Below are 26,887 nucleotides of genomic sequence, written 5' to 3' on the forward strand. Positions count from 1 at the left end.
TTTGGAAAGTCCCCTAGAAGAAATGAGGAAATAATATTTGTTAAAAAGCAAATTAAAATGTGAGATTCTGTGCAGAAGAATTTACCCCCTTATATTTTTTATACTCATAAGAAATCTGTGTGAAATGTATTGATGTTACTAGCTTATGTATAAGAAAACTAATAGCTCTAGTCCAAGGTCTTGAGTAGCAAATTTATATTAGAATTATTGCCCAACTCCCCCAAATTATGATCTGTCTATTGAGTCCAAGGAACTGTCCAAGGACAGTTCTTGAAAATTGTTGGTAGGGTATTTTCCCCAGGTATAACTATTACATATTTAAATGAAATGGTTAGGTATCGAAGGCAACATGTTAGTAAAATAGTAATTATCACAGCATATCTGTTAGATTCCAAATCTTATTTCTAAGACCAAGAATAAATAAAAACACATTGAATAAATATAAATCTTACAAGTTTCAACACAAAACAATTTATGTGATCATCTGCAATAGCATGGATTAATTGTGATGTTGAATACATGGTGCTAAGTGTGGCCGATTCATGGACTTGATCTCCATTTCAGTATGGGTGCTGTGTGAGCCCAACTCACAGCCACAGGCTACCTGCTTGAGTGGGTTTCGTAGCTCTCATAGAGAAACCGTCTGCTGGCCAAGTTGAACCAGGGTATTTTATCACCACTACTAAACTATAGTTCAAAGATTGTGTCCACTTTGGTGGGAGAATAGCAGCAATGATATGAATGTAGGTACAGGGGTTCTAAGACAGTGGTGATACAAAGAGAAAAGAGAGGTGCAGGCATTTCACATGTGTAACAGTGTTCAACTCCAAATCAAAGTACCAAAGGAAACAGATGATGTATTATTAAAAAAAATTTGTTAGGTATATGAGCAACAAACTACACTTTATAGAAATGGTATTTTTTGTGGAAATGTATTTGTTAGGAGAGTATTCAGTCACTAGAACAACTACAGATGTACACCAGATTAATTTACCCAAATTTTGAATGTTGCTAAGAATTGCTAGGGCTGGAGAGATAGCACAGCGGGTAGGGTGTTTGCCTTGCACGAGGTCGACCTGGGTTTGATTCCCAGTATCCCATATGGTCCCTCAAGCACCACTGGGAGTAATTTCTGAGTGCATGAGCTAGGAGTAACCCCTGTACATTGCCAGGTGTGACCCAAAAAGCAAAAAGAAAAGAAAAGAAAAGAAAAGAAAAGAAAAGAAAAGAAAAGAAAAGAAAAAAAGAAAAGAAAAGAAAAGAAAAAAAAAGAATTGCTAGAAATAGTAAAGTTTTTAATTATATGTGAATTTATATAATTTAATATCTATATGTTATCTGTATGCAATCAGTTAAAATGGTGATTTATGTAAGTTAAATGAAAAATTAATTCAAATACTTTTGGAGGCTTAATTCAATTTTCCCTCTTATCTTCTTATTTTGGCTTTTGGATTCTATTTTTATATTGAGATATGAAAAGTATTTTAGTTTATAAGACTATATTGTTTTAGGTGTAGAATTTTACGCCTATTTTAAATATATATAATATTACCACGCCATAGGCATTATCATGACCATAACTTTACTTTCTTGTTAGACCTCCAAAACAACTCTCCAGGATTCTTTATCGTTTGGACAGTGTTTTTTTTGTTTTTTTTTTTTTTGCTTTTTGGATCACACCCAGCAATGCAATGCACAGGGGTTACTCCTGGTTCTGCACTCAGGAACCACCCCACCACCCATGGCGGTACTCAGGGGACCATATGGAATGCTGGGAATCAAACCTGAGTAGGCCGCGTGCAAGGCAAACACCCTACCCGCTGTGCTATCACTTCAGCCCTGATTCTTTATCTTTTGGGAGGATGAAAGGCACCCAGGTGGTATGCCGTGGACAAAGCAACCACCTAGATCATGAGTCAATGCCAGGGTTCTATGATGTGGTGATCTTTGAGTTTTGCAGTGTCAACCACTGGGGTCACTCAGGTAATGTTCAGTGCCTCTGGGGCTGTAAACTGTGGTGTTAGGGATCTAAACCAGGTCAGGAGGTCATACAAGGCATGTACCCTAACCCCTATTATGCCTCCCTGCCCCCCCAAGGCTTCTTTATCTTAAATTTCTAAACATATATTACATTTACATCACCCTAATATATATCAAATGGCAGGAACTGATCAGCGTTTACATTTAAAGCTTATTGCAAAACTTGATATATGTATGATTTGGGGAAGAAGGGACACTCCCAGCAGTGATTGATGATGCTCAGGGGCCACCAGGGTCACACCTGCCAGTAACTTAGAATCATACAAAGGACTGGAGTCAGAATTCATACATGCATACCATTTGAGTCACATCCCAGCTCCAGTTTTTGATAGGCTATATATCTAGTACTTAAAAGTGTACAGTCTTGTCCCTTCCTCCCAATGTGCATCTTCTCAAATATGTATTAGTCCGTGAAGTTGGAGAGACATTATAATAGTGATGAAGCAGCTTTTGGAATATTTGCTAGTAATTCATATACTCTTAAGTATTAATTTAATCTGTGGTATTTTAGAGTATTGGAATATCCAAGGACATTAATGTTATAGAATATATATATATACATATTGAGTAATTATGTGTTGTTATGAAGATTCTAGGACCCCAGGAGTGCATAGGAACCTCAGCTCAAAGGTGGTTAGTTCCTTTGGGCTCTCAAAAGGCTTCCAAGGCTATGTGAGGAGAGGGATGAACCTTGGAAGTTCCTAAATCTCCTCCTGATTTAAGAAACCTGAACCTATTTGCTTGAGAGTTATCATCCCCATTGGGATTGAGTGTTTCTGGGTTAGGTCTGCTGAATCGTCAAAGCCAAAGCTCTTACATTACTATACTTTCCACAAAGATATGTAAGATCTAATAAGATTCCTCAGTATTTTTCAAGTTGCTCCAACTGCTGCTTACTAAAATAGACTCTTTAGTGATGGACTAGAATCCTTCCAACCTTCCCCGCAAATCCACCTGTAACCAATTCTCATACAAGAGTTGAGTCCTGTGGTATGCCAATCCTGGAATCACATAACTGCTGTGTTTTTTTTTGTCTACACTTAAGTGAGAATATTGTGATTATGACTATTACAGGTTCAAATTCCAACCCCATACTCATACCCTACCTGTGAGAACTTAAAAAATCACCTTAATTCTTCAAACCTTAATTTTCTCATTTTAAAATGTATCTGTATCTCACAGGATATAGAAAAATATCAGATAAAAAATATAGAAGTACATGATGACTCATCCAGCACTATATATTGTTACTAATAACAAACATTTTTGTATGAGATACTCTCAGACTATTTTGTTCTTCCTTAATGATTTAAATTCACATTAGAATGAGTCAAATGTCTTTAATGTTCTTAATATTGTGTTGTCTATATAGACATTTGGGATTTTACAGACAACCTTATTGTGGGTTAAAATTGAATCCATTATTCTAATTTCCACTGGTCTGATATTATTGGAGAAGTACATTATAATAGGTCTAGTCTCTAGACATCAAAATCTGTCTAGAATAAAGTGAATTAACTCAATGCTTTAAAAGCTCTTTAGACTTTGCAACAAAAAGCAGATAAGTGAAAAAAAAACAAAGGGAGATTTTCATGTTTTCTGTAGAGTTCTATTGAAATAGTTGTGCATGTTAACATCTTCTTAATAAACCAATCATCAGTAAATGTTAAATATTTTATTTATTTTTGTTTATTTATTATTTGTATTTTGCACTACACTTGGTGGTTTCTGGGGACCATATAGTGACATGGATTGAACCCTGGATGCCACCATATAATACATGTGCTCCAGCTTTCCTTCCTTTATTTCCAACCCTGCCAGATATTTTTTAAAGTAATTTAATAAGCCTACCCTGAATTTAGTTTCTGTCAAACCAATTTTTTCTTTTTGTTAAAATATTTTAGATGATGGAAGAGTCAGAAATGTGCACAGTACCTGGTGGATTGGCTAGAGTGAAGAAACAATTTGAGAAGGACCAAATGGCTTCTTCCTGTAATAACTTCTCTCAGTACCAATACCAGCACCAGAACAAATCTGAACAGGTAATTCTGCTAGAGGTAATGATTATGTATTATGTATCATTAAAATGCCCTCCTTTCAGTACCTATGTATCACTCACCTCTCTTTGGTGATAACATTTATTTTCATTACTCATAAACAACATTGTAACTTTAAAATGTTTTAGAAAATCATTTTTTAAAGGATATTACTGTATTTATTTACTTGCTTGAAGCATTTCTCCACATTCCCTGGGAACCACGCTGTGATATTTTTCATCTCCGTTTCTAATGTTTCAAACATAAATGAAAATTAAATAGCATAGGTCAGACAATAGGTGAGTAGCAATGCTGAAAACAATGTTTACTTTAAGCCTCTGCTTTTAAGTTATAATTCACAAAAAGTTATCTATTCAAGATAAACTGCTGATAATTTTCCTAGATTATATATATAACATTATCAGCAATTTATTTTAGTAAGCATCCAGTTTTCTTTAAAATAATAAAAAATGAGTAGCATAACCCAGATATTACATAAAACTGTGCAATCCAGTTTCTAAACATTATCTTGTATAAGATGGTTTTCTCATCTTATTGCTCCTTTATGGCATATAATCAAATATTGTCATGAGAAATCATGGTTTTTAGTATGATTATCAATGATAAAATTCTTTAGACTCAGCCCATACTTTAAAAAATAGTAATTTTACTATAAATAGCAGCACTTCAGTATTTACCATTAGGAAAAAATAGCTGGAATATATATGAAATTTTGTAGTGGGAAACAAAAGTAGATATGTTCTTTTTAGAAAAATTTTCTGAGATATTTTGAATTGCCCAATTTCTTAAATAATAAGATAATTAGGTGTCTATGGTGATAGTAATAGAAAAGAATGACAGATATAATTACTAAAATCTGATACTTAAAATAGTATAATCTACAAATTAAGTAACAATAAATTTATGGGAAGATTCTAACAGGACTGTTAGTCTTTGTCTAAAAGGCACATCATGTAGTTAAGAAGTGGATTGGTTTTACTGTTATTCTATAATATAACTCCTGCAACATGAGACTCTTTAAGTGAAATATGTATGTTTTCCTGAAATTGTTCACCTACTTCAAGTTCAGCTGTCATTATTCACTTGAATAATAAAGGATGTTCTGTGAAGTTATAAGCACTGTGTTTACAGACACTTTTTTACAGGGAAGCCATGGGATAAAGTATAAGAGTTATGGGATCCACAGGACTTTAATTAACTGTCACATTGGCCACTTACATTTGTGTGAAACAGCCCAGACTGGTATGGCCTGGCAGTTGCACAGATCCCATGCTTAGTGAAGCTCTAAACTTACTCCATTTCTCCACTGTCATCCTATTGAAATTCTTAATAAATTTTGAACAAGGAACCCCACGTTTTCATTTTGTACCGAGTCTTGCAAAGTATGAGGCCACTACTCAAAGACCCAACTCCTAACCCTTAAGTTGACTCAGTTTCTGATGAATAAGACAGAGTAATTAGTAAGTAATTTATCTATATTATGAGGTTATTGTGAAGATCTAATGTGAAGAAAGTGGCAATTTCTATAAAGGCACCTCCTTATGCATGAAACTTGGAATAAGTTAGGACTCTTTAATATTGCAAGACAGAAAACCCAACCAAAAGTGGCTCAAACCAAAAGGAACATTATAGGTTTACAAAAATGCATTCAAGGAAAGCTTGTAAGCTCCAGTGTTGTAGTAGAGCAGCTGGCTTATGCAATCTCTCTAGTTATTAAACATTTTGAAGTTTTGCAAGCCAGATGATGTCTCGTTAATAGCTTTTCACAGAGAATATTTGTATCAAGAAACTAAGGAATGCAATAAGTCAAAAATGATTGCTTTCTCTCTCTCTCATTACCCCTTTCTCCTTCACTCCTCCATCTCTGCTTCCTTATTCCCTCCTTTCTTTTTTTCTTTACAGAAACTATTGTTAGTGTGCATTGACTTACGTTCATTTAGGGGGTCAGAGCATATGCCTGAAACAGTTACTAAAAGCATAAAACTAAACACACATCACTTGGGCCCCAGTGTTTGTTGCTTCTTCACTTACTAGACATGTGACATCAGGCAAGATCCTTAACTTTTCGGTGCCTCATGTCCCTCAGTTTTATCACTGTCATCACTGTATCACTGTCATCCCGTTGCTCACTGATTTGCTTGAGTGGGCACCAGTAACGTCTTCCATTGTGAGACTTAATACTCTCAGTAGCTTGCTGGACTCTCTGAGAAGGGTGGAGGAATCAAACCTGGGCCGATCACATGCAAGGCAAATGCCCTACCCGCTGCGCTATCGCTCCAGCCCCTCTCAATTATAAAGTCAAGATTTTAATCATTTACCTTACTTTAAAAGGTTACCTTTAAAGGTTTGTTGAGAAAATTAAGTGAGTTACACGTGAAAAGTGCTTAAAACTGCCTGGTATAATGTATAAAAATAAAAAGAAAAGGCGCGGGCGAGGGAAGGGACGCCTCACCGCACTGAGCCAGGCACAGGGCCTAAGGCAGCAGCTGTCTCTTTCGCCACCCAAGTTTGGTAGCCTCCGGCCGCTTCCCCCACCCCGGGGAGGTTGGTGGCGATGATGTGGCAGGCGAAGGAAGGAACGGAGCCATGATGGTTGGTCTCACTTGCAGTTTATTCCAATCTTCCCTCTATACACTCTCCCTCCTATATACTTTCCACCCCCTCACCTTCTCTTCGAACCCCTTTTATTGATCATGGCCCTTCCAAAGGGCGCAATACATTGACATCACCAAAAGCACCAAAAGATCTTACAGGAAGAACATTGAGGCAACATAATTCTCTTATATCTGCAGGCCCTTAATCTAGCCCCCGCCCCCCCAAAGAAGATACAAAACCAAAACCAAAGCCTTCTTTGGGCTGAAAGCACTCGGATTTACATCCCAAAGACCAGGCTGGGCCACAGCAAGAAATCTACATGTCAATTACAAACTAGACAGCACCTGAAATTTACATCCCAAAGACTAGGCTGGGCCAGAGCCTGGAATCTACAATGTCAAGTCAAACCTGGCTAGCACCTTAGATCTGCGGGTCAAAGATCAGCTAGGTTTCTGTGACAAAAGGTTTCTGTGACAAAACTCCAGAAGGCAGCTGGAAAAGGGGAAATATTCCAACAGTATAATGCACATGTTGGCTAGAAAATAATTTAAGTATCACTTCAGTCATCTATTTTTTGTTTATCTCTCAGCCTCACTTCTCTTCAGCTGGTCCCATTCCTGTCCAGTTTCCCTCCATCATCAATGTCTCCCAAAGTGGGTGATACAGCTTTCTGGGGAGTGCTGAAATGAGGGGGGAGGGAGGAGGATGGGGGACTACTATGGGTGCCTAAAGTAAAACTCCTGTGGATGCCTGTGTTTGTTCACTTAACAAAGGTAGATTTCCAGGGGGTCACTGAATGATATTTTTGTTTTCTGAAAAGGGCTGGTAGACCAGCTAAATTTGGGAATCTCTGCTCTAGATCAATGTTTCTTTAACATTTTCCTTCTGTGACCTCATTGTGACCTTGTTTTCTTTCTGTGATCCCCTGTCCTACTGATTGGAATCAGTTTGATTTGGTGGCCACAGAGCATTGCTTAGGCTGAGCTGTGGGCTCCACTTGATAAACACTGGGAGTAAAAAAGATGCAATGAGTGAGTCCTTTTCCCTCAAGTCCTGGGACATGGAGGAAGCAAGTATTGATTGGAAATGCACTCAAAGACATTCTTACAAAAAATGTATTGCTAGAGTGAGAGGATGCTGATTGGTTGAAACCTCTGTACCTGTATAGAACTTCTCTGTACCTATGTAGAACTTCTCAGAACATGCTTATCAATTAAGAATGAATTGGTTCTGAGTAATAATAAAATCAAACAAGATAGAATCTCCACTATAAACTCCTCTCACATTTAGTTGTTTATTAAAGTACATTATTATTATAAGACAGTCATTTGCTGTGTAAACATGAAATAGTAATTATGTACAAGTAATAAAATCCAACCATGCACTACAAGTCACTATCTTCCTGAGCGTGGGTCCGTCGGAGTCTTTAAACTTTAGCGCAGTCTCTACCTTTATGTACACATATGTTTTTTGATTTGGAGGGAACACAGCAGTGCATAGAGCTTACTCCTTGCTCTGTGCTAAGAGATTAACTCCTGAAAGTTCTCAGGAGATCATATATGTTGGCAGGCGTTGAACCCTAGTCAGCTGTGTGCAAGAGAAGTGCCATACCCATTGAACTTTCTCTCCAGCTCCTGGGCTCTAACTTTAGATGTGTTATAATACATAATAATTCCATGAAGAGTGAGAAAACCTAAGTAATAATCCAATGTAATGTAAATGAAATATAATGGCAATAGAATGTGAGGATGAACTTTAATTATCATTTATTGATCTGTATCAGAAATCTGATTTTAAAAATGAAAGGAAATAAAAAAGTTATCTGTTCTTTCAAAAATTAAATGACTAATTTATAATCCATGTTGAAATTTTAATCTTTATCAATTTTTTTGTAAAGGTGCAAAGTTAGGAAAATCATGTCTTAAATATGTGTTTAATCTTTTAAGTTCTAACAATAAATTCTAAAAAATCATTTGTGAGAGAATCTGAAGTGAGACAATTAATGGTAGTTACAGACAGTTAATTCTGGTTGACCTAAACTGTTGTTTACCCTGATAGTAGCTTTTGTTTGTTGAAGTAATTGAGATTTTTATCTCTGCTAAATCTAACCCTGTCCAAAGACATTGACTTTGTTGATAATAAAAATTAATATTAATTTTAAAATCGTGTTTAATTAGAGTTAAAAGAAAGAACATTTGTTTTGGATTTCTGACAGTATTTAATGTCATAATTAGTAAAATTTTTCACAAGGTATAATAATTATGTCCAATCTGCCTCCTTCCCTTCAAAATGTATTGCAGTCAGATGTTTCAAGATAATTAGCTGATGGTTTGGGACTGTTTGGGAGATCATCAATGAGGCTAAACAAGATTTAAAATTATCTCTGAGATTAAAGATTCCTTTTATTCGCTAATTGATCAGATTATCTTATACCTATTTAAGAAAAGATTCTGAAACAAAAGGATAAAGGAGCAGCAGATATATGAAAATGTATTTATTCCAGACATATTATTAAAGTTTGGATAATGTCCCATTTATATATTCTAGATTTTCTACGCCTTACACTTCTGTCACTGTGGAATCTGCCTATGTAAATTAGGAAAAGGATGCCCTATGGACCATAGGACCTCTGGGCCTGGGAACCCAAAAATGAGGTTTCATGTTGTTAGGAGAATGTTTTGGAGAAACACAGTAAGGTGACTCTAGTAGTTAGTGCTAATCAACTTTAACACCATCCATTTAGATTCTGCTTTGCAATACAGACATTACTATTGCTAGTAAATATGGCTGAAACCCAACCCTCCTTAAGGGATTGTATGCCTTCAGCATATCTCCTGTTAATATTTAACTCAGATATATCACACAGAGGTATGATCTTAGAGCTATATTATTAAAGGAGAGGCACTTACCTTGCATGTTGCTGACCTGGATTGGATCCCTGGCACCCCATATGCTCTACTGATCACAGTCATGAGTAATCCCTGAGCTACGAGTAAACTCTGAGCACCACAGGACATGGCTTAAAGCCAAAAATAAAACAAAAGAGAGCAAAAAATATCACATCAGCATTTAGCCTTATTTTGCCTGAGGACTAAGTTCTAAAATAAATGCTTATAACTAATACACATATAACATAAATTAGTATAATTAATATAAAAAATCACAGCCGGTGAGAATCAGTAAGTTTAATATAATATTAGAATGCAAAACACCACTTAAGTAGGGTGCTTTTAATTCACTTCTTACAACAAACTATTTGGAAAGAACATTTTCTTGCAAATGACTTATGAGAAGTGGGGATAAGAGAGCGACAGCTTTGAAAAGTTCCTCCACTCCCTTCCTCTCTACACTCCTGGGTCACCTGAGAAGTGTCAGGGAAATTTAGGACCGATAACTGTGCTGAGCACCTGCTCATCTCATGTCTCACCAACCCCACCAGGTGGTTGTCAAACCACACCTGGTTCCTCTTGTTTTGCCATGGGAAAAGATCCCTGCCATCAATTTCTTGGGGAAGAATCAGATTAGTACTTATCATAGTCTACTAATTATAGAACCCAGGCTCGAGTGAGAAATTGCTCTTTGCAGGAAGGAAGAGTCGGTCTTAAATCTTACCCATGTTTTCCACGGTTTTCTGTTGCCTTGCATCACCTGAAAAAAATTTCAGATGAGCAGTGAAGTAAAAAGCTTTTTACTTTGAGAACGTGAAGAAGGAAAGAGAAAGAAGGTGGGCTTCTCCACACAGAGAGCATAGAGTACACAGCTGAGGCATAGATGGCAGCCACCTCCCAGAATGGGGAGACATCCCACTTGCCTTTGCTGAATTGATCTTCTAGGTTTTCTCTGCAATTGCCCCTACATGGGGCTTTCTACATAGGTAGGTGTTCACTGTTAGGGCATGTTCAAGGGAAGAGATTGAAACTTTTGGGGCCCACCTTTGTGTCCTTATCACACACCTTTATTCCTGCTGGAGCTTCTTTTTGGAAGGGATCCAGCTATACCTAGGCCTGCGGGGGTGCCAGTTGGATTCTTATCAGACCCAAGTTCTTGTGTCCATTGGGTGGGTCTGACCATAATGTGTTCTGTTACTTTAGGGTTAATGACATAGTAACTTTTTCAAATCCCATCTTGGTGTGATAATTTCCCAACAATTCATTGACAGTCACTCTTCTCCTACCCTGTACCTGCCTGCTTCCATTGTGTATAATCCATCCATTCATGCTTAGAAAGGAGTTTAGAAATATACTAGAACAGAGATCAGAATCAAAGTACCATTAGCATGAAACTACCATTGTCTCTTATCTAGGTTCATTTATAATTGCTCATTCTATTGGATTTGTTGTTGTTGTTAATGATTTGTTATTTGTTTGCAGTCATACTGATGGTGTTCAGGGGCGACTCCTGATATGTTGCTGGGGATTACCCCTATACATGCTCTACATACTTTAAGAACAATGCAATGCCAAGGATCAAACCTTTTCTTTGAGCTCTTCCCCCATCCCAAGATCCTTTTTCAAACCAAATTTAATTAGATATAAATTTATGGCATAAAATTCACCCATTTTAAGTGTAGATTTCTTATCTTTTATATATGTACAAGTTGATTCAATATAACCAATCTAATCTTATAACATTCTTATTCTATATCCCAATGAGCCTTGTATCCCTAGCAATCTAAGTTTTCTTCATGCAATGTGCATGAAACTCAGGGTTTGATTTTTATATTTTCACGTAATTTTTCCTTGTTTTCTTTTTTGTTTTTATGTAATATTTAATAGCTCTTTTAAGTATTATAAAATCTTAAAAAATATTTTGGAGGAGTAATTTTTCCCCTCATAAGTGACTTAATTAGGGACTTATAAAAGGGTCCAAAATTTGGGGGAGTAATCAGAGCAAGTCACCACATAGATATTAGCTTTCCTATTAAAATGATAACACTGAATAATGGTAAGAATCTAAAGCAAGCTTTCTTGGACTTTTTATTTGTGTTCCTTTTTCCCCCAAGAAATACAACACAAGCAATCAAGCACTGAAAAACATCATCGTAAATTCACTACACTGTTGATTCTGAATCAATTTTTTGGTATTGTATATTCAGGAACTTTCTAGTCTTGTCAATATTTTTGCTGCCATGCATTCAGTTAATGACCCTCAATTTAAAGATTTATGATGTAAAGTATTCCTGACCTCCATCACTACCAAAATCTCTAATGTGGACCAGTTGGGCATTACAAGACCATATGTATCTTTAAACATGCATCTGCTGTTACAAAAAAAAAAATCCTAATGTAAACAGCAGTACTTTGTAAAATACATGTATTTGGAACAGTTCCTAGATCGTTTATATTTTGACAGCTTTTGATCTGTATAACTCCAATCTGTGTGTTTTAGACCTTTTAATGGTGAGCCATAATTTTTTTCCTATCAAACTAAACAGTTTTATCAGCAAAATGTCCATATTGTAGACCATTTCCCATTTCAGTGTTTTGAAGCTTAAGTCTACCTTTAACCTTCTGCCAAGACACATTTTTTCAAGATCATAGATTATTCTTAATAGCCCAAACTTATATAGATCTCGATGAACATAATTTGTGAGCCAAAGTAGATATTTCATTATATTTTAATGGCTATTTATAAATGGCTATTTATAAATAACTATTGTAGCTGTAAGTAACCCCACTCAAACAAAGATAGAGAAGAAAAATAGTTAACCCTATTGGTTCTACTATCAGACAGCCTATACTATAATATCCTGTGTGAGTGACCTAATTCTTAACCAGCAATCTAAAACACAAGAATAATTTTGACACTAATAAGGGATGCCTAGGAGAAAAATATTATTATAATTCCTGGCTTATATAAATAGTCACCATCAAGTAGTTATTATTTTCAAGGTAGAATATGGTCCATAAACATTCTTATATATAATTTTTAAAGATTTTTAAAAAGCTAAAATTTTTCTGGGCCTCTCATCCTTTAGTTCTTTTCAGTTCTTTGGTCCTAAGGACAGAAATATTCCTCAGAAGCTTATTAGGTAATTAAAGCAGTTAAAAGTGTACAACTCTGTGTATTCTTTGGGCATATGTTATTTTTCTGGAGTTGTAAATTTTGAGGAAAAGGTGTTTTACTCCAACTCTAGAAAATGACTAAATTATATGAACTTCTTCAGAAGAAAGGACTTTTTGTACAACATACTTTCCGTAAGTATTTTGCAGCCCCCAGATTCCATTTTAAATTAGTTTGTTTTTCAAATAGGAGCAAATGCTTTTTGTTTTGTTTTTGTTTTAAGTCTGATTTATTTGCAGTATTGTGACAAGTTGTACTGAGATAGAAGTAGTGTAATTAATATAGAAGTTGCTTGGGTCAGGAGAGAAAAGGCTACACTGAATAAATGAAGAAAAGAGTTTAGGCACTGTTGACTTTGTTCTGCTGCATTGTTGTTTCTCATCATGTTTCAATTGATGTACAGAAGGTAGAAAATGTCTTTGTGAAGCGAGGAAACCATCTCATACCATGTTATGGTTGGTGCAATTAACATAGCTGGAGCGATAGCACAGCCATAGGGTATTTGCTACGGTTGGTGGTGGGTGGTCAGCCCTTTCACGCAGCCGACCCGTGTTCGATTCCTCTGTCCCTCTCAGAGAGTCCGACAAGCTACTGAGAGTATCGCGCCCGCATGGCAGAGCCTGGCAAGCTACCCGTAGCATATTTGATATGCCAAAAACAGTAACAATAAGTCTCACAATGAGAGACATTACTTGTGCCCGCTCCAGTAAATCGATAAGCAACGGGATGACAGTGACAGTGTGGATATGTGTGTTTGTGTGTGTGTGTGTGTGTGTGTGTGTGTATTTTGCAAAGGTTCTTTTAAGACTTGCAGGTGCCTACTGTGTGGAAGTGTAGCCCCTAGTACTTATGAAGCCTCTCTGCCTCTATCTCAGTATGCTAAATGAATTGGGATGTGGATTTACAAGGTTTCAATGAGTACTTTGCTGACTTCTGTATCACTTGGGGACTGACATGGGACATTTTCGGAGCCTGTGACATATCTCCTATCTTTTCTCTGACTGAGTGAGGATTTAAAACCAAATTTTTCTGACAGGCTGGGGCATATATCTTAGTGGGAGCATGTGGTCACTTACATTGCAGAGTCCCTTAGTGAAGCAGTCCTTTATTCTAGCTGGACACCGGAGCTCCCTTGAGCAGCCCAGATAATTCTGATTTAATTGCTCTGTCCCATGGTCAGGGATCAGGGAATATTGCTCTCTAAGTGATTCAAGTGTGCAGCAGTGAACAAGACAGTGCAAACGAGACTCAGGATTTGATAATCTGGAGATCATCAGTCCCCTCTTAGCTTCTTAGATGAGTCTTCTCATATACCCCCCTAATTTTTCTTCATTCTGATAACAGACCCTTCTCTTTCTATTGACATTTCTCTTTGAGAAGTCCACTATAGTTACAGAATAGATAAAATAGCTGTGGAGAACATTGAAAAAGCAAGGGCTAAAACAAATCACGATCACTATAAGAAACGTCAATCAGCCAAACAATTGATTTACAGGTGCCTTCAAGCTCAGTCAACTCCTTTATTAAAGGCAGACAGTATAAGAATAGTGCTTATTTGCGTGCATAAAAAGATATATCAGAATATTAAAAATCAACTTATACATGAAGGAACTAAAAATTATGTCAAAGCATTATAATCAAATTAGAATAAAAATAAAGAAATTAATGAATTATTAGAAGGGTACCTTGATAATCAGTAAAACTGATGTAATTATTGAAATTTTTCATTTTAAACTTTTAATTTCATAGAATTAAACCATCTGGGCACCAAATACTCTTGAGTTTGTACCTTTGATATTCCTGTGCAAATTATTGATTATAAGAGACTGAAAATAATCATGAAATTATAAGCCTTATAAAATAATGTAATATACACATAAATAGTCCTTTGGCTCTTTACATAACTAAAACAATAATGTGACCTTTCCCTAGGATGCAAGCTGCAAGCTGTACCCATGAAGTATAATAGGCCAATCTTCTGTTATCCACCAACATCAATCACATTACTTTAGGGCCACACACTATCATTCTCAATCTGTGCTGTCCCCAAATGCAGTTGATGGTAATTGCTGAGGCAAGACCGTAAAGTCTAGTCATGGTCCCTTTGCAATCCCCAATTTAGCTTCTTTCTGCAGAATGTGCTGGTATAGGGGTTTTCCTGCTAATGCATAAACAGATTCCCTACTCATCACTCCCATCCCATCATGACTTCACTGCAGGCCACCACAGTGCAGCTCTATAAAGGGAAACTCATTACCACCCCACATGGTAAAGACATTTGTGGAATGTTTGCCTGGGTCTTTTGTAGAAACTCCCTTCTTGGTGGAACAGTGCAGTCCTTAGGGTGTGTGTACTTTGGCTGGACTCCTATAACGTAATGTAGATCACTGAATTAACCTACTAATGCACAGAGAGTTAGGGTGTCCTGGTTGTGTTTCTCACATAGTGAGGGCCAAAGTGGTTAGTTGACATACTCATATCATTGAGTTGTAAGCATATTCAAGTGCCTTCAAAAAATCCTATATTGGTTGCTTTTCATCATGTGATTCATCTTACTTCCTCTCCAAAATGGGATCTGTAAGAACAATGTTTTCCCCAATTACTGGAGGACCACCACTACAGCTTCTTTTCTTCTTAATGGCAGTGTGGATTTTCTGTTTCTGTAAAGCTATTTGTTCTTATAGAACCCATTTTCAATTTCATTTACAGAAGACAAGTGCACTTACAGATATATCCTCCATTCCCTTAAAGTAAAATGAATTGGGATTGCTTTAGTGAAAAAAAAAAAAGAGTGATGGTGTTCTTATCACAGAGACCTGAGTTGTTTAGAGAGAGTGACCTGAAAACTTTTGCCAAAAATACAAAATTTTAGTATGGAATTTCATGTCCTTTAGTACTTGAATATATGGTCTCAAGGAGTACTGGGTGTTGATAAAGATATAAAGCACAGATATTTTGACAAATCCGAATTTTATGTCTTTTTGATGGGAAGGATGCGCATTTAAGGGGGAAATGGAATAGAAGAAATATGTTTTCACAGCCTTCTTCTACTGGAAGTCTTACATTGATTTAGAAATAGAAAAATGTGCTTTGTATGATTTCACTTGACAGAAATCCTCAAGTATAGAGACAGAACGTTTTACTGTTTAAATTTATTTTCAGTTATTTGAATGGCAAGACAAAATCTTACATTCATAGATTTTATGACTGTAAGTAATCAAGGGCGTTTGCCTTGCACGCGGCCGACCCGGGTTCGATCCCTGGCATCCCATATGGTCCCCCAAGCACTGCCAGGAGTAATTCCTGAGTGCAAAGCCAGGAGTAACCCCTGAGCATCGCTGGGTGTGACCCAAAAAGAAACAAAAAAGAAATCACTAATATTACAAAATTGTTACACTTGTAGAACTTAGTAAAATATTCAAACGTTTTTTCCACATAATTACTTTTGTGAAATGGCTGTTTTCTCTAAGCACTTGACGTCAGAGGATATTATTAGCTCTTTCTGCTTCTTTGGGATCTGGTATTTCTCAGAATAAACCCATTCTCATGGGTCTTTGAAAATAATTAAATTGAGCTGTTTTTCTATGCTTTTGGATGTTCACTTATTTATTAGTTTGCATAGCTACAAACAAATTCCAATGCTAAATAGAAGAAAACTGAGATGGCACAATCTGAGAAAATAAAGAAAGAGAAAAAGATTCTGTCCTTATTACTGTGCTCTTACAAAATTAATGTTTAGAAACCTCACTTTTAATTTTTTTCTAACTTCTTTGAAAATCTTTTTTTAAATATATATTTTATCTTTATAAAGGGCTGGAGTGATAGCCCAGTGGGTAGGGAGTTTACCTTGTATGCGACCGACCCGGGTTTGATCCCTCTGCCCGTCTCTGAGAGCCTAGCAAGCTACTGAGAGTATCTCGCCCCCACAGGCAGAGCCTTGCAAGCTCGTCGTGGCGTATTTGGTATGCCAAAAATTGTAACAAGAAATCTCACAATGGAGAAGTTACTGTTGCCCACTTGAGCAAATCGATGAGCAGTGGGATGACAGTGACAGTGACAGTTATAGTGATCTTTATAAAATTGTTCACAGTAGTTTATTGCAGATAATTTTCAAACACCAAACTCACCCCCATGCACCTTCCCACCACCATAAGAGGAAAGTGTGTGAAGATTGTTGTATTTCATCCTGCAGCCATTTAAGCCCATATATATATATATATATATATATATACATATACATATATATATATATATATATACAATCATTTATGTTAAAACCAAACAAATGTGTGTGACTTTTGTACATCAGTGGGCTAGAGTATAAGAGATCATGTGCTTTCGAATGTGGCTACGCTCCAGGACATTTGTGTTGCTCTCTTCCGGGAGCTTTATTTCAATCTCTGGATCTTGGCCATTGATGAGATTATATGGCATTTGGGGCAGTTTGTGGGTGTGACAGCCAAGCTACTGAAAGCCTGGGGAGCTAGGAGAAGGAGGCCTAGTCCCATTCCCAGGGAGTTTGGAGATCTCAGTCACAGGTTTCCCTATACCGGGTTTTTCTGCAAGTTCCCTCAGAGGTGAGGCTCATATGAGCTTGTAGAGAATAGCCTTAAACATGGCTGGGATTGGTTTCTGGAGGTTTTCGGCTGCCAGGATTCTGCTTGGGGTGGGGAAGGAACTCAAACCACCCCACTCTGTGTTGCCCCAGTGAAGACCTTCTTTGCAAATCTTAACTTCATAAAATATGGAGTAATATTATACCTAAATATTTGTCATTTGCTTATTATTTAATCTCTTGAGCTGGATGATCTGCACAAGCACAGAAGAACAAGTTATTGTTCATTTCTCTGGGACCCAGTGGTAACAACTTCATTTCTAACCACCCCAAAAAAGAACGAGACTGAGTACATTACATACCAGCCACTTGATCAGTGCCAAGTGCTCAAGAAGTCTCCTTATTTTTGGGTAAATGCCAGTGGATTCTAGAATCATCCTCCTGCAATGACATTTGAAATCCATTCTTTGTCCTCAGAGCAAAAAGCTACAATGATCGAATACCACACTTCCCCTCACTATAGGGTTTAGAAATATTTGGAAGAGTTTTGAGGGTTTCTATGAAGTCAATACTTTGGGCTGGAATTCAGCTAACAAGGCTTTATAATATAAATAATTGATATCATTATTCTAAATCATTTGACAGAATTCTTTTTCTGTTAATATGAGAGTTTTTCTTGTAGGAATTATCAGAAAAAAGAACTTTTCTTCTTTTCCATTCCCCCAAATTCTTTTCCTTCCTATCCTCATATTTTCTAGGGCATTTCTTACTACATATCTCATAACTATGGAAAAAGGTACCATCAATTCTGGGTATAGGATAGAGGAAAAAAACAATAATTTGTGGGTAGGTGAGAATATGGAAAATATAGATAAAAGAATTATATGAACATTTATAACTATTTTCTGTATCAGAATAAAAATATAAAATCTATTATCTCCTAAAAACAATTATACAATGTTATTTCATGTAAAATATAGTTTATTTATATGCAATGACTATGCTGTTTGAGCTATGTGCAGAAAAATATCTTTTCCTATAATTTTCAGATAGGTGATCAAAAAGACTTAACTTTTAGTAATTCAAAACCACTACACTTGGAATAAATTTTGGATACCTCTCATTCTTTCTTAGCAAACTTGAGTGAATCTCATGTTTATTGATCCTTTATCATGATGATGGATCTAACATGTGAGTAGTTTTAGTGGACTTTTTAGTGTAATGGTAGTCTAACATGTTAGTAGCCTTAATGGACTTTTTAGTGCAATGGTATTGCTATCTGCAAACTGAAAGGGAATCCAATATTGATCAGCAAAAATGGTCCTTAATTTTAAATTTTTCTGAATTATTTCTATAATGATATTAGGGAAATGTAAACAACAAAATTTTAAGGAAATGTAAACAATAAAATGTTAACAATAAAACGACCATACTTGATTATTATTTGAGGGGGGTTCTTGAAGTGATTTCCAAATTGTATTCTTTTTTTGGCTAAAGTTAGGGATTCTGATTCTTCATCCCAATTTCAAACACATGTGTATTATATATGCATGTTGCCTGCATCATTTTTGCATCTATATGTTAGAAACACTGTTTAAAATATCTGTATCACAATCACTGTCATCCCATTGCTCATCGATTTGCTTGAGCAGGCACCAATAATGTCTCCATTGTAAGAGTTGTTGTTACTGTTTTGGGCATATCAAATATGCCACGGTGTAGCTTGCCAGGCTCTGGCGTGTGGGCAAGGTACTCTTGGTAGCTTACTGGGCTCTCTGAAAGAGTCAGAGAAATCAAACCCGGGTCCACCAAGTGCAAGGCAAACGCTCTACCCGCTGTGCTAATAATAGAATTTTTAAAAGTTTACTCACTATTCAGGAACCAAAGGCATTGTATATTTATGACACATGCAATACCTTTGGAGAAGCCTTTCTGATTTGTGTCATTTACTGCTTCCCCAATCTCTCACTGAGCAGATTTCAGAGGTTGATTTCAAGTAAGATTGAATTTAGTTGAGAAACAGCTACCTGCTTTATTACTTGAGAAATGTGATCCTAATCCAGGATAGACAGGTCCATTCTATAATTAACATTTCTTTTATTCAGTTAATAGTCACTAAGTTCTCACTATCTGTTAGTCACAACGATCTTGTGATGCCTACTACTTGAGGCAGACATATAGAATAATTACATGACAGAGAAAAATAAATGATGCTTGTTAGGTATAAAGAGATTGTGATAAATTTTACTCTGGGTAAAGGTAGTAGAGGATGGCGGGTGGAGTACTTACTGATGGGACTTGAAAAAAATTCTACTTGAATAAACAATTGCATTCTGGGCAAAAGATACAACTTACACAAAATGTTAACTAGCATATGCTTGCTAATATGCTATTAACAATCTAGAGGCACTGAAAAAACCTAAACAGAGAAGTAAGACAGATAGACATGCAATTAAGAAAAAAATTTCTATCTGTTTGGGATTGATATTTAGAAAGTCAAGGACAGGGAGAAAAAGCTAAGTTAGGAGGCTAAATATAAAAGAACTTAAATTGGGTCAGGAGTTCAGGTAGAGGGCATTGAGTCAAAAGATAATTAAAGATAGACTTGGGAGGGTTTATAAATCAGTTGGGTATTTGTGAGGCAGGGGTAGTGATGAAATCGTCCCTACTAAACGATTCATATAAATAACATGAAGAAATATATATCTTTAACATATAGCTATATAAAATTTCTAGAAGGAGTTTTTTATTGCAAATTCAATACTTTTATGCATACTTCTTTCTTAGTTTGTCAGAAAAATATTGTTATTTATATAACTAATATGTCTGATGTCCCAATGAAAGTGCATCTTTTATGTGTAGTTTTTATGAATCTTCAATATTTTTGGACTCTGGACAACACTATAAATAATACTTTTTGGAAAGAAGAGGATAGCCAAAATTACAGCAGCTAAAAGTTAGAATTATTTATTTAAAATTCTCTCATTTGAAGGCAAACATTTATAATCTTAAGATAATTTTATTAAAATTACATTTTTATTTCTAAATATGACCAAAGTCCAATTTCTCTGAGTAAAGAAAAGGCTATACTTGAAAGTATTGTATTTTCCTCAGGTATTTTTGCAATAAATTTGTGTATACACACATAAATAGCTCAGAGTCTGTCTCAAATAAATTCCAAAATAGCTGGGCCATTTTTATTCAATTAAATATGTATATGTATATATAAGAAACTTATCAATGAATTGATGGATGGGAAAGAAAAATTGTTAATCACAGAAAATTATATTAAAATAATACTAACAATACCTAATATAATGCTATAGATTTATGTAGTGCTCAGTAGTTATTGGTTGGACATAAAAAGCATAAGTGCAGCTAGATATCAATCTTGTTTAGGGATGGATGTATTGATTTATTTTAATTTGGGGGCCATACCCAGTGATACTCAGGTCTTACTCTTGGCTCTGTGCTCCGGGACCACTCCTGGTGAGCTCAGGGGTGTAAGGAATAAATCTAGGTCCGTTGCTTGCAAGGCAATTGCCCTATCCACTATACTATCATTCTGGCCCCAAGACATTACCTTACCATTTTTTTTACCTTAACATTTTTTACCTTAACATTTTTTTCAAATGTTTTTCATCATTAATTCAGGACCTTATAATCCAACTATTGCATGATCCTAACTAGATAAAACTGAGGGATTCACTTTTGAGTACATTAGTATATTAGCTTTAAAAAAAAACCCGAATTAGCAATTTCCTTGACTTTTCTTTTTTCCTGGACATTTTCTCCCTTTTTCTGTAAATTAAGAATATTGAATATTGATAGACGTACTGTATTTATGAAGAGAGAGAGAGTTGAGTCCCTGTGCCACATGGGCATCTCAGGGAGTAGCCCTGGAGTACCATTCTAGGAACAAAAGCAATGTATTGTCTTTCATTGTCATCCTAAATATATCAACCTGACTTTTAAAAAAAATTTTATTAGTGAATCACCATGAGGTACAGTTACAAACTTATGAACTTTCGTGTTTGCATTTAAGTCAACCTGACTTTCATAATCTTTAAATTTTAAGCAAGGTGGTTAATGATAGGGCTTTATGAAGATAGTGCTCCAAAACCACACTCTCCACTAGAATGTCCCCCACATCACCCCTCCCTCACCCTCTCTCAGTGGTAAGCTCAGTTCTGTAGACTGGTTCTTGACTATGTTGACTTTGGCCATTTGTTATTGCCTTACTATGTCTCTTTATATACCACATTTGAGCGAGATCATTCTGTATCTATCCCTCTCCTTTTGACTAACATAAATCAGCAAGATACTCTCCAGGTCCATCCAGGTAGCAGCAAATTGCACAATTTCATATTTTTTATAGTTGTGAATATTCTGTGTATATATATTTCAGTTTCTTTTTTTTAGTCATCTCTTCTTGGAAACTTGGTTGTTTCCAGACTGTGAATAGTACTGCAATAAACATAGGAGTGAGTACATGTTTTTTTAATAAGATTTTGGGGGCTTCTGGTAGATGCCAAGAAATACAATTACTGGGTCATATAGAATCTCAATTCTTAATTTATTTGAGGGGTTTCCATTATTGTTTTCTAAAAAGATTGAACTAGTTGACATTCCCACCAGCTGTGAATGAAAGTTCCTTTTCCCCCACACCCCCACCAAGACTGGTTGTTTTAGTCTTTTTGATGTGTGCCAGTCTCACTGGTGTGAGATAATATCTCATTGTTGTTTTTATTTGCATTTCCCTGATTATAAGTGATGCGGGGCATTTTTTTTTCATATACCTCTTGACCATCTGTATGTCTTCTTTGAGGATATTTATGGATAGAGCTTGGCAGGCCAACAGTACCTCTCCACCAGATCCTCCCTGTCAGCTAGACATTTTGCATCATAGTACATTTTCCCAGTGTACTCTGCTATTATTTTGACATGGTATATGATAACACACAAATTCATCAATTCAATTAATAGTCACAATTCACTTTTAAAAATACAAGTCTATTTAGCTTCATGAAGACTTTTTTAAAAAATTTTTTTCTTTTTTTTTGTGACCTCTTTTTTACTGCTGAAATTACCTCCTACTCAGTACATAGTCTCAGACAAAAATTTAAGGTTCTGCTTAAAAAAAAAAGTATGGGATGGAAAAGAGTCACCATATACAAAGTAAACATCTTTAAACACCAAGCAAGACCAAGAATAAATTAACTTATTCTTTTACAAAAATAATTATCAATTAATGTTTTATATTTTATAATAAAGGTGCCTTGATGAATTGCCTTGGACATAAAAATAAGCAACTATGTAGCTTATTTTTATGCTGCTTGGGTTTAAAAACCATATAGGTGAATGTCCTGTCAAATTAGGGGATACTTTCCAAAAAAACTCATAGAAAAGTTTAGAAACAAGAACTGTCACTATAAAATACCAATTAAGTCCTCTGAATGAGAAAAAACTCCACTTCATGTCTGGGCTATTATCCCCATCCCCCCACTCTCCCCTAACTGGTTAGAAAAACTCTGAAGTGAAAAGGAGTCTTGAATTATAAGAAGATACGAAATTATACATAGAAATTACCTTGTGAAATATTTAACAAATTATCATTGTCATATTTTTAAAGACTTTTTGTCATTATTTATGTCTGTTGATTTTGTACATATTTGAGGGTACCTTAGAAGGAATGCTCAGGAAGCCTGGAGCCCACTTCCCCTGATTCTTTGTCAGCAAAGTTTCCAGTTACTAGGAGGATAGCTCAATTTGTGGGTCGAATTGTGTGTAGCTCGATGCGGCTATACCTAACAGTCTTCAGGGGGTCAGGTGATACCAGGGATTGAACTCAGAGCCTCACTCAAACATGTGCTCTGGCTATCTCTAAGCTATCTCTGCATTCCCATATAATGTTCGGCTCGCCTCTTTATAGAAGTTTCTCTACCCTGTGAGGATGCAGCTATCATTTACAGCATTATAGAACTGGCTGCATTGTACCTACATGTCCTAATCATTTGCAGGATTATCAGAAAATGCCTTATTTTGAAGGGGATGGGGAGCTGTGCCCAGGACTTATTCCTGATGTTCAGGGATCTTTCCTAGTGGTGTTCAAGGGACCATATGAAGTACCAGATATCAAACTCAGGTTGGCCGCTTGCCAGACAAGTACCCACAATACTATCTCTTAGAACTCACTGGGGGACAAAAAAAAATAAATGGAAATAACTCAGGGTAATAAAAAATGTTTGAATTTAAATATATCCAAATATACATATAAACATAATATATCTGGATTTTTATGTTGATCACTTATTTGAAAGAAGTAACTGCTTAGTCATTCAAACCTTGAATCTGTTGACATTTTTCCTAACATAAATAATACATTTGAGGTCTGCATGTCTATTTGACAAAGATGCGAATTGAACTAATACTTCACAACCCTTTCTATTATTGTTAAAATTTAGAAAGGTCAGGCAGGGGTGAGGTTTGGATGGAAATAGTACAGTGAGAAGGGTGCTCGCCTTGTATGTACTTAGGTCAATTCTTGTAACCCATGTGGCCCTCTGAGTACATCCAGGAGTGAGCCCTGAGTACAAAGCCAGGAGTAAGCCAAAGTACTTCCAGATGTGCTCCCTCAAAAAAGAAAGGAACAAAAATATAAAATAAAATTCAGATTACTGATAGACAAAATTGCAGAAATACTGTTATTATGCTTGAACTGCTATTTTACTTTTACTCTGTTGAGCTATCATCTATTATTCTTTCAGTCTTTCAATACACTGTCTTCTATCTTTTTCTGCCCTTCTTTAATTATTGTGCTAGAATGACTATACATTTATATTAGTAGAAATTTAAATGTCTTCTATAATGATCATGACAATAGGAACTTTGACAGGAAGAATGTGACCTCTCTCCTGCATTGAATAAATCTCCTGAGAAGTGTTTACCAAGGATTTTTTTTAAACATACTTGGGCAATATATGAGCTGATATTGGATTGTTGTAAACTATGGAAACATCATAACACTGTTTTACAATTATTCCATATTTTCTTTTAGATCTCAAAATTATGGCATGTATATCTTCTGCTTTTCTTTTCTTTAATGGATGAATGAGATGATAAAACTGAGTTTAAATGATTTAGCGACTTATTCAAGATTATGGCATACCTAGTAGAGATGAGAGTTAGAATGAATTCCTCATTCCTCACTCCTGCCCAATCTGCCTGTGAATAAAAATACATTTTGTCTCTTACAGCCTGATCTATATTTGAATTTAATTTCCTGGTGCAATTTCATAAATTTTTGTGTGAATTTATGTATGGTGTTGTGGCCAGAATTCTTTATTATATTTTATTTATGTGATTTGATTTCTTCCTGAGTATTTAGATGATCCATCCTCTTACCTAACTCAAGACTCTACATAGACATCAGATATTTGAAAAGTCAGATTTAAAAGTCAAACAAAAAGCCAGAGAGATGGTACAGGGGAAAATAAAATCCAAACTAAACTAGTTGTAAAATATGAAACATAGTAAATAATAGGAGGAAATATGAAACATTTTAAGACAGACATTATGTAAATTGCAGCAACTAGGGGGCAGTAAATTTGATGCATTGACAAAAACTAGTGTAGCAATTACACCTCTATTTAGTAATAGCACATAAATGCTGAAGAAGAAACTTATAACTCTAAACTCAATTTATGTGCCTTTGTACTGTTTATGTTGTGTCAGCTCCCACAAGAAAATATAATCAGAGATGATAGGCATGGGTTGTTTTTATTCAAGTTCAGAGACATTAAGTATAAAGTGTTTGCCCCAGAAAATGATGTAGTAAAATGCATTTATTTACTTTTTTTTCTACTCTCAATATTTTGCATTCACCTTTCTCAGCACAGATTCACAACACTGACTCTCTTGTTCTGCCCAGCAATTAACAGCAGTATCAGAAACTCAAGTGTTCATAGATTGCAGGAAGTTTTGTTTGTTTGTTTGTTTGTTTGTAGACCACATCTGTTTCTGATAAGGGGTCACTTTCAATGCAGTGCTCCTGAGCTGTTCCCTGAGGTTCTCAGGGCATGGTGTGTGCCAAAGATAAAGCTCAGGACTCCAGAATGCAAAGCATGTATTTGAGACCTTCCAGTCATCTCCCAGTCCAAATGGCATCTTTCAGTTTTTCAAATGCCAATTTGGGGTTATTATTGACTGATTAAGAAGTGTGAGCCCTATCTCAAAAGGTTGACTACTGTTTAGTTCGAACCAATTATGATGGCATTGAAATGGAAACCCTGGATTATCAGATATTCTGAGATTTTAAAAACAGAGTGAAATCATTAATTTTAGTAGTTTACTAATTAAACACTTCAAAACAAAACAAAATGGGAGGGGGGCGTAAATTGTTCCCGAGCACTCCGCAGGAGTGATTTCTGTGCAAGTCAGAAATAGGCCTGAGTACAAATGTGTACTCAGATGTGTCCCCCAAACCAAAATAATTAAACAAAAACACATTACTTTAAAACACTTAGTGAGACAAATAAAGTATTTCTGTGGGACACAGATTAGCATATAGGCCTCTAGACAGAGACTTGGTTCTATAGTAGAGGTATAGGTATGGTATAGGTATAAGTATAGGTATAAGTATAGGTATAGGTATAGGTATAGGAATAGGTATAGGTATAGGCCAGCTTCACCAATGTCCTGTGATGTTTTACTCTTTATTTAGTCAAATACTCCCTATCTTTCAAATAAAATTTAAAGATATTTAATTGCGTATCATGGTGGTTTCATATTCATTACATAATGAAATTTTCTCTCCAAGGGGTAATTAGCATATACATTGAAATGTAATCTGTATTTTATAATGCCAAGCTACATCTGGTTTTTAATTGTTTGTTTGGTTGGCTTTGGTGCCACACCCTGCTAAGCTCCAGGCTTACTCCTAGCTCTGCTCAGAGATCATTCCAGCCAGGGCTCGGAGGACCATACAGAGGTGTCAGGAAACTGAACCTTATCGGTTGTGTGTAAGACTACACCTTGCCCACTTTACTCTCCAGCCCCTGTGTTTAAAATTATATGTAGGACATTTAAGAGGGTATTAATTACTTCTTAATTTTCATTCCTAGAGAACTATCATTTGCCTACCCAGGTTTGATTCCTCCACCCTTCTCAGAGATCTTGGCAAGCTACTGAGAGTATCTCGCCCACATGGCAGAGCCTGGCAAACTACCCATGGCATACTCGATATGCCAAAAACAGTAACAAGTTTCACAATGGAGATGTTACTGGTGCCCACTCAAGCAAATCAATGAGCAATGGGATGACAGTGATACAGTGATACAGAGAACGATAATAAAATCATCATCATTATCGTCATCATCATCCCATTGATCGTTGAATTTCTTGAGTGGTCTCAGTAACATCTCCATTTGTCCTAGTACTGAGATTTTAGAAGCATCTTTTTATTCGTCCTTTCCAATGGTACCACATTGGAGGCTCTTTCAGGATCAGGGGAAAGAAATCCATCATTGTTACTGGTTTGGGCATATAAATACGCTATGGGAAGTTTGCGAGACTCTCC

General features: G+C 36.0%; 1 protein-coding gene across 3 annotated transcripts in view; it reads left to right on the plus strand.

Annotated features, from left to right (window-relative positions):
* Positions 1 to 26,887, plus strand: part of XIRP2 (xin actin binding repeat containing 2) — a 316,801-nt gene that overhangs the window by 261,089 nt on the left and 28,825 nt on the right. For all 3 annotated transcript variants that reach the window (XM_055123445.1, XM_055123446.1, XM_055123444.1), the window contains one exon: positions 3,945 to 4,082. In XM_055123445.1, the coding sequence (XP_054979420.1) occupies positions 3,945 to 4,082 (138 nt within the window). The remainder of the gene's footprint in view (positions 1 to 3,944; positions 4,083 to 26,887) is intronic.

Source organism: Sorex araneus, chromosome X (assembly GCF_027595985.1).
Source record: "Sorex araneus isolate mSorAra2 chromosome X, mSorAra2.pri, whole genome shotgun sequence".
Taxonomy (NCBI): Eukaryota; Metazoa; Chordata; class Mammalia; order Eulipotyphla; family Soricidae; genus Sorex; species Sorex araneus.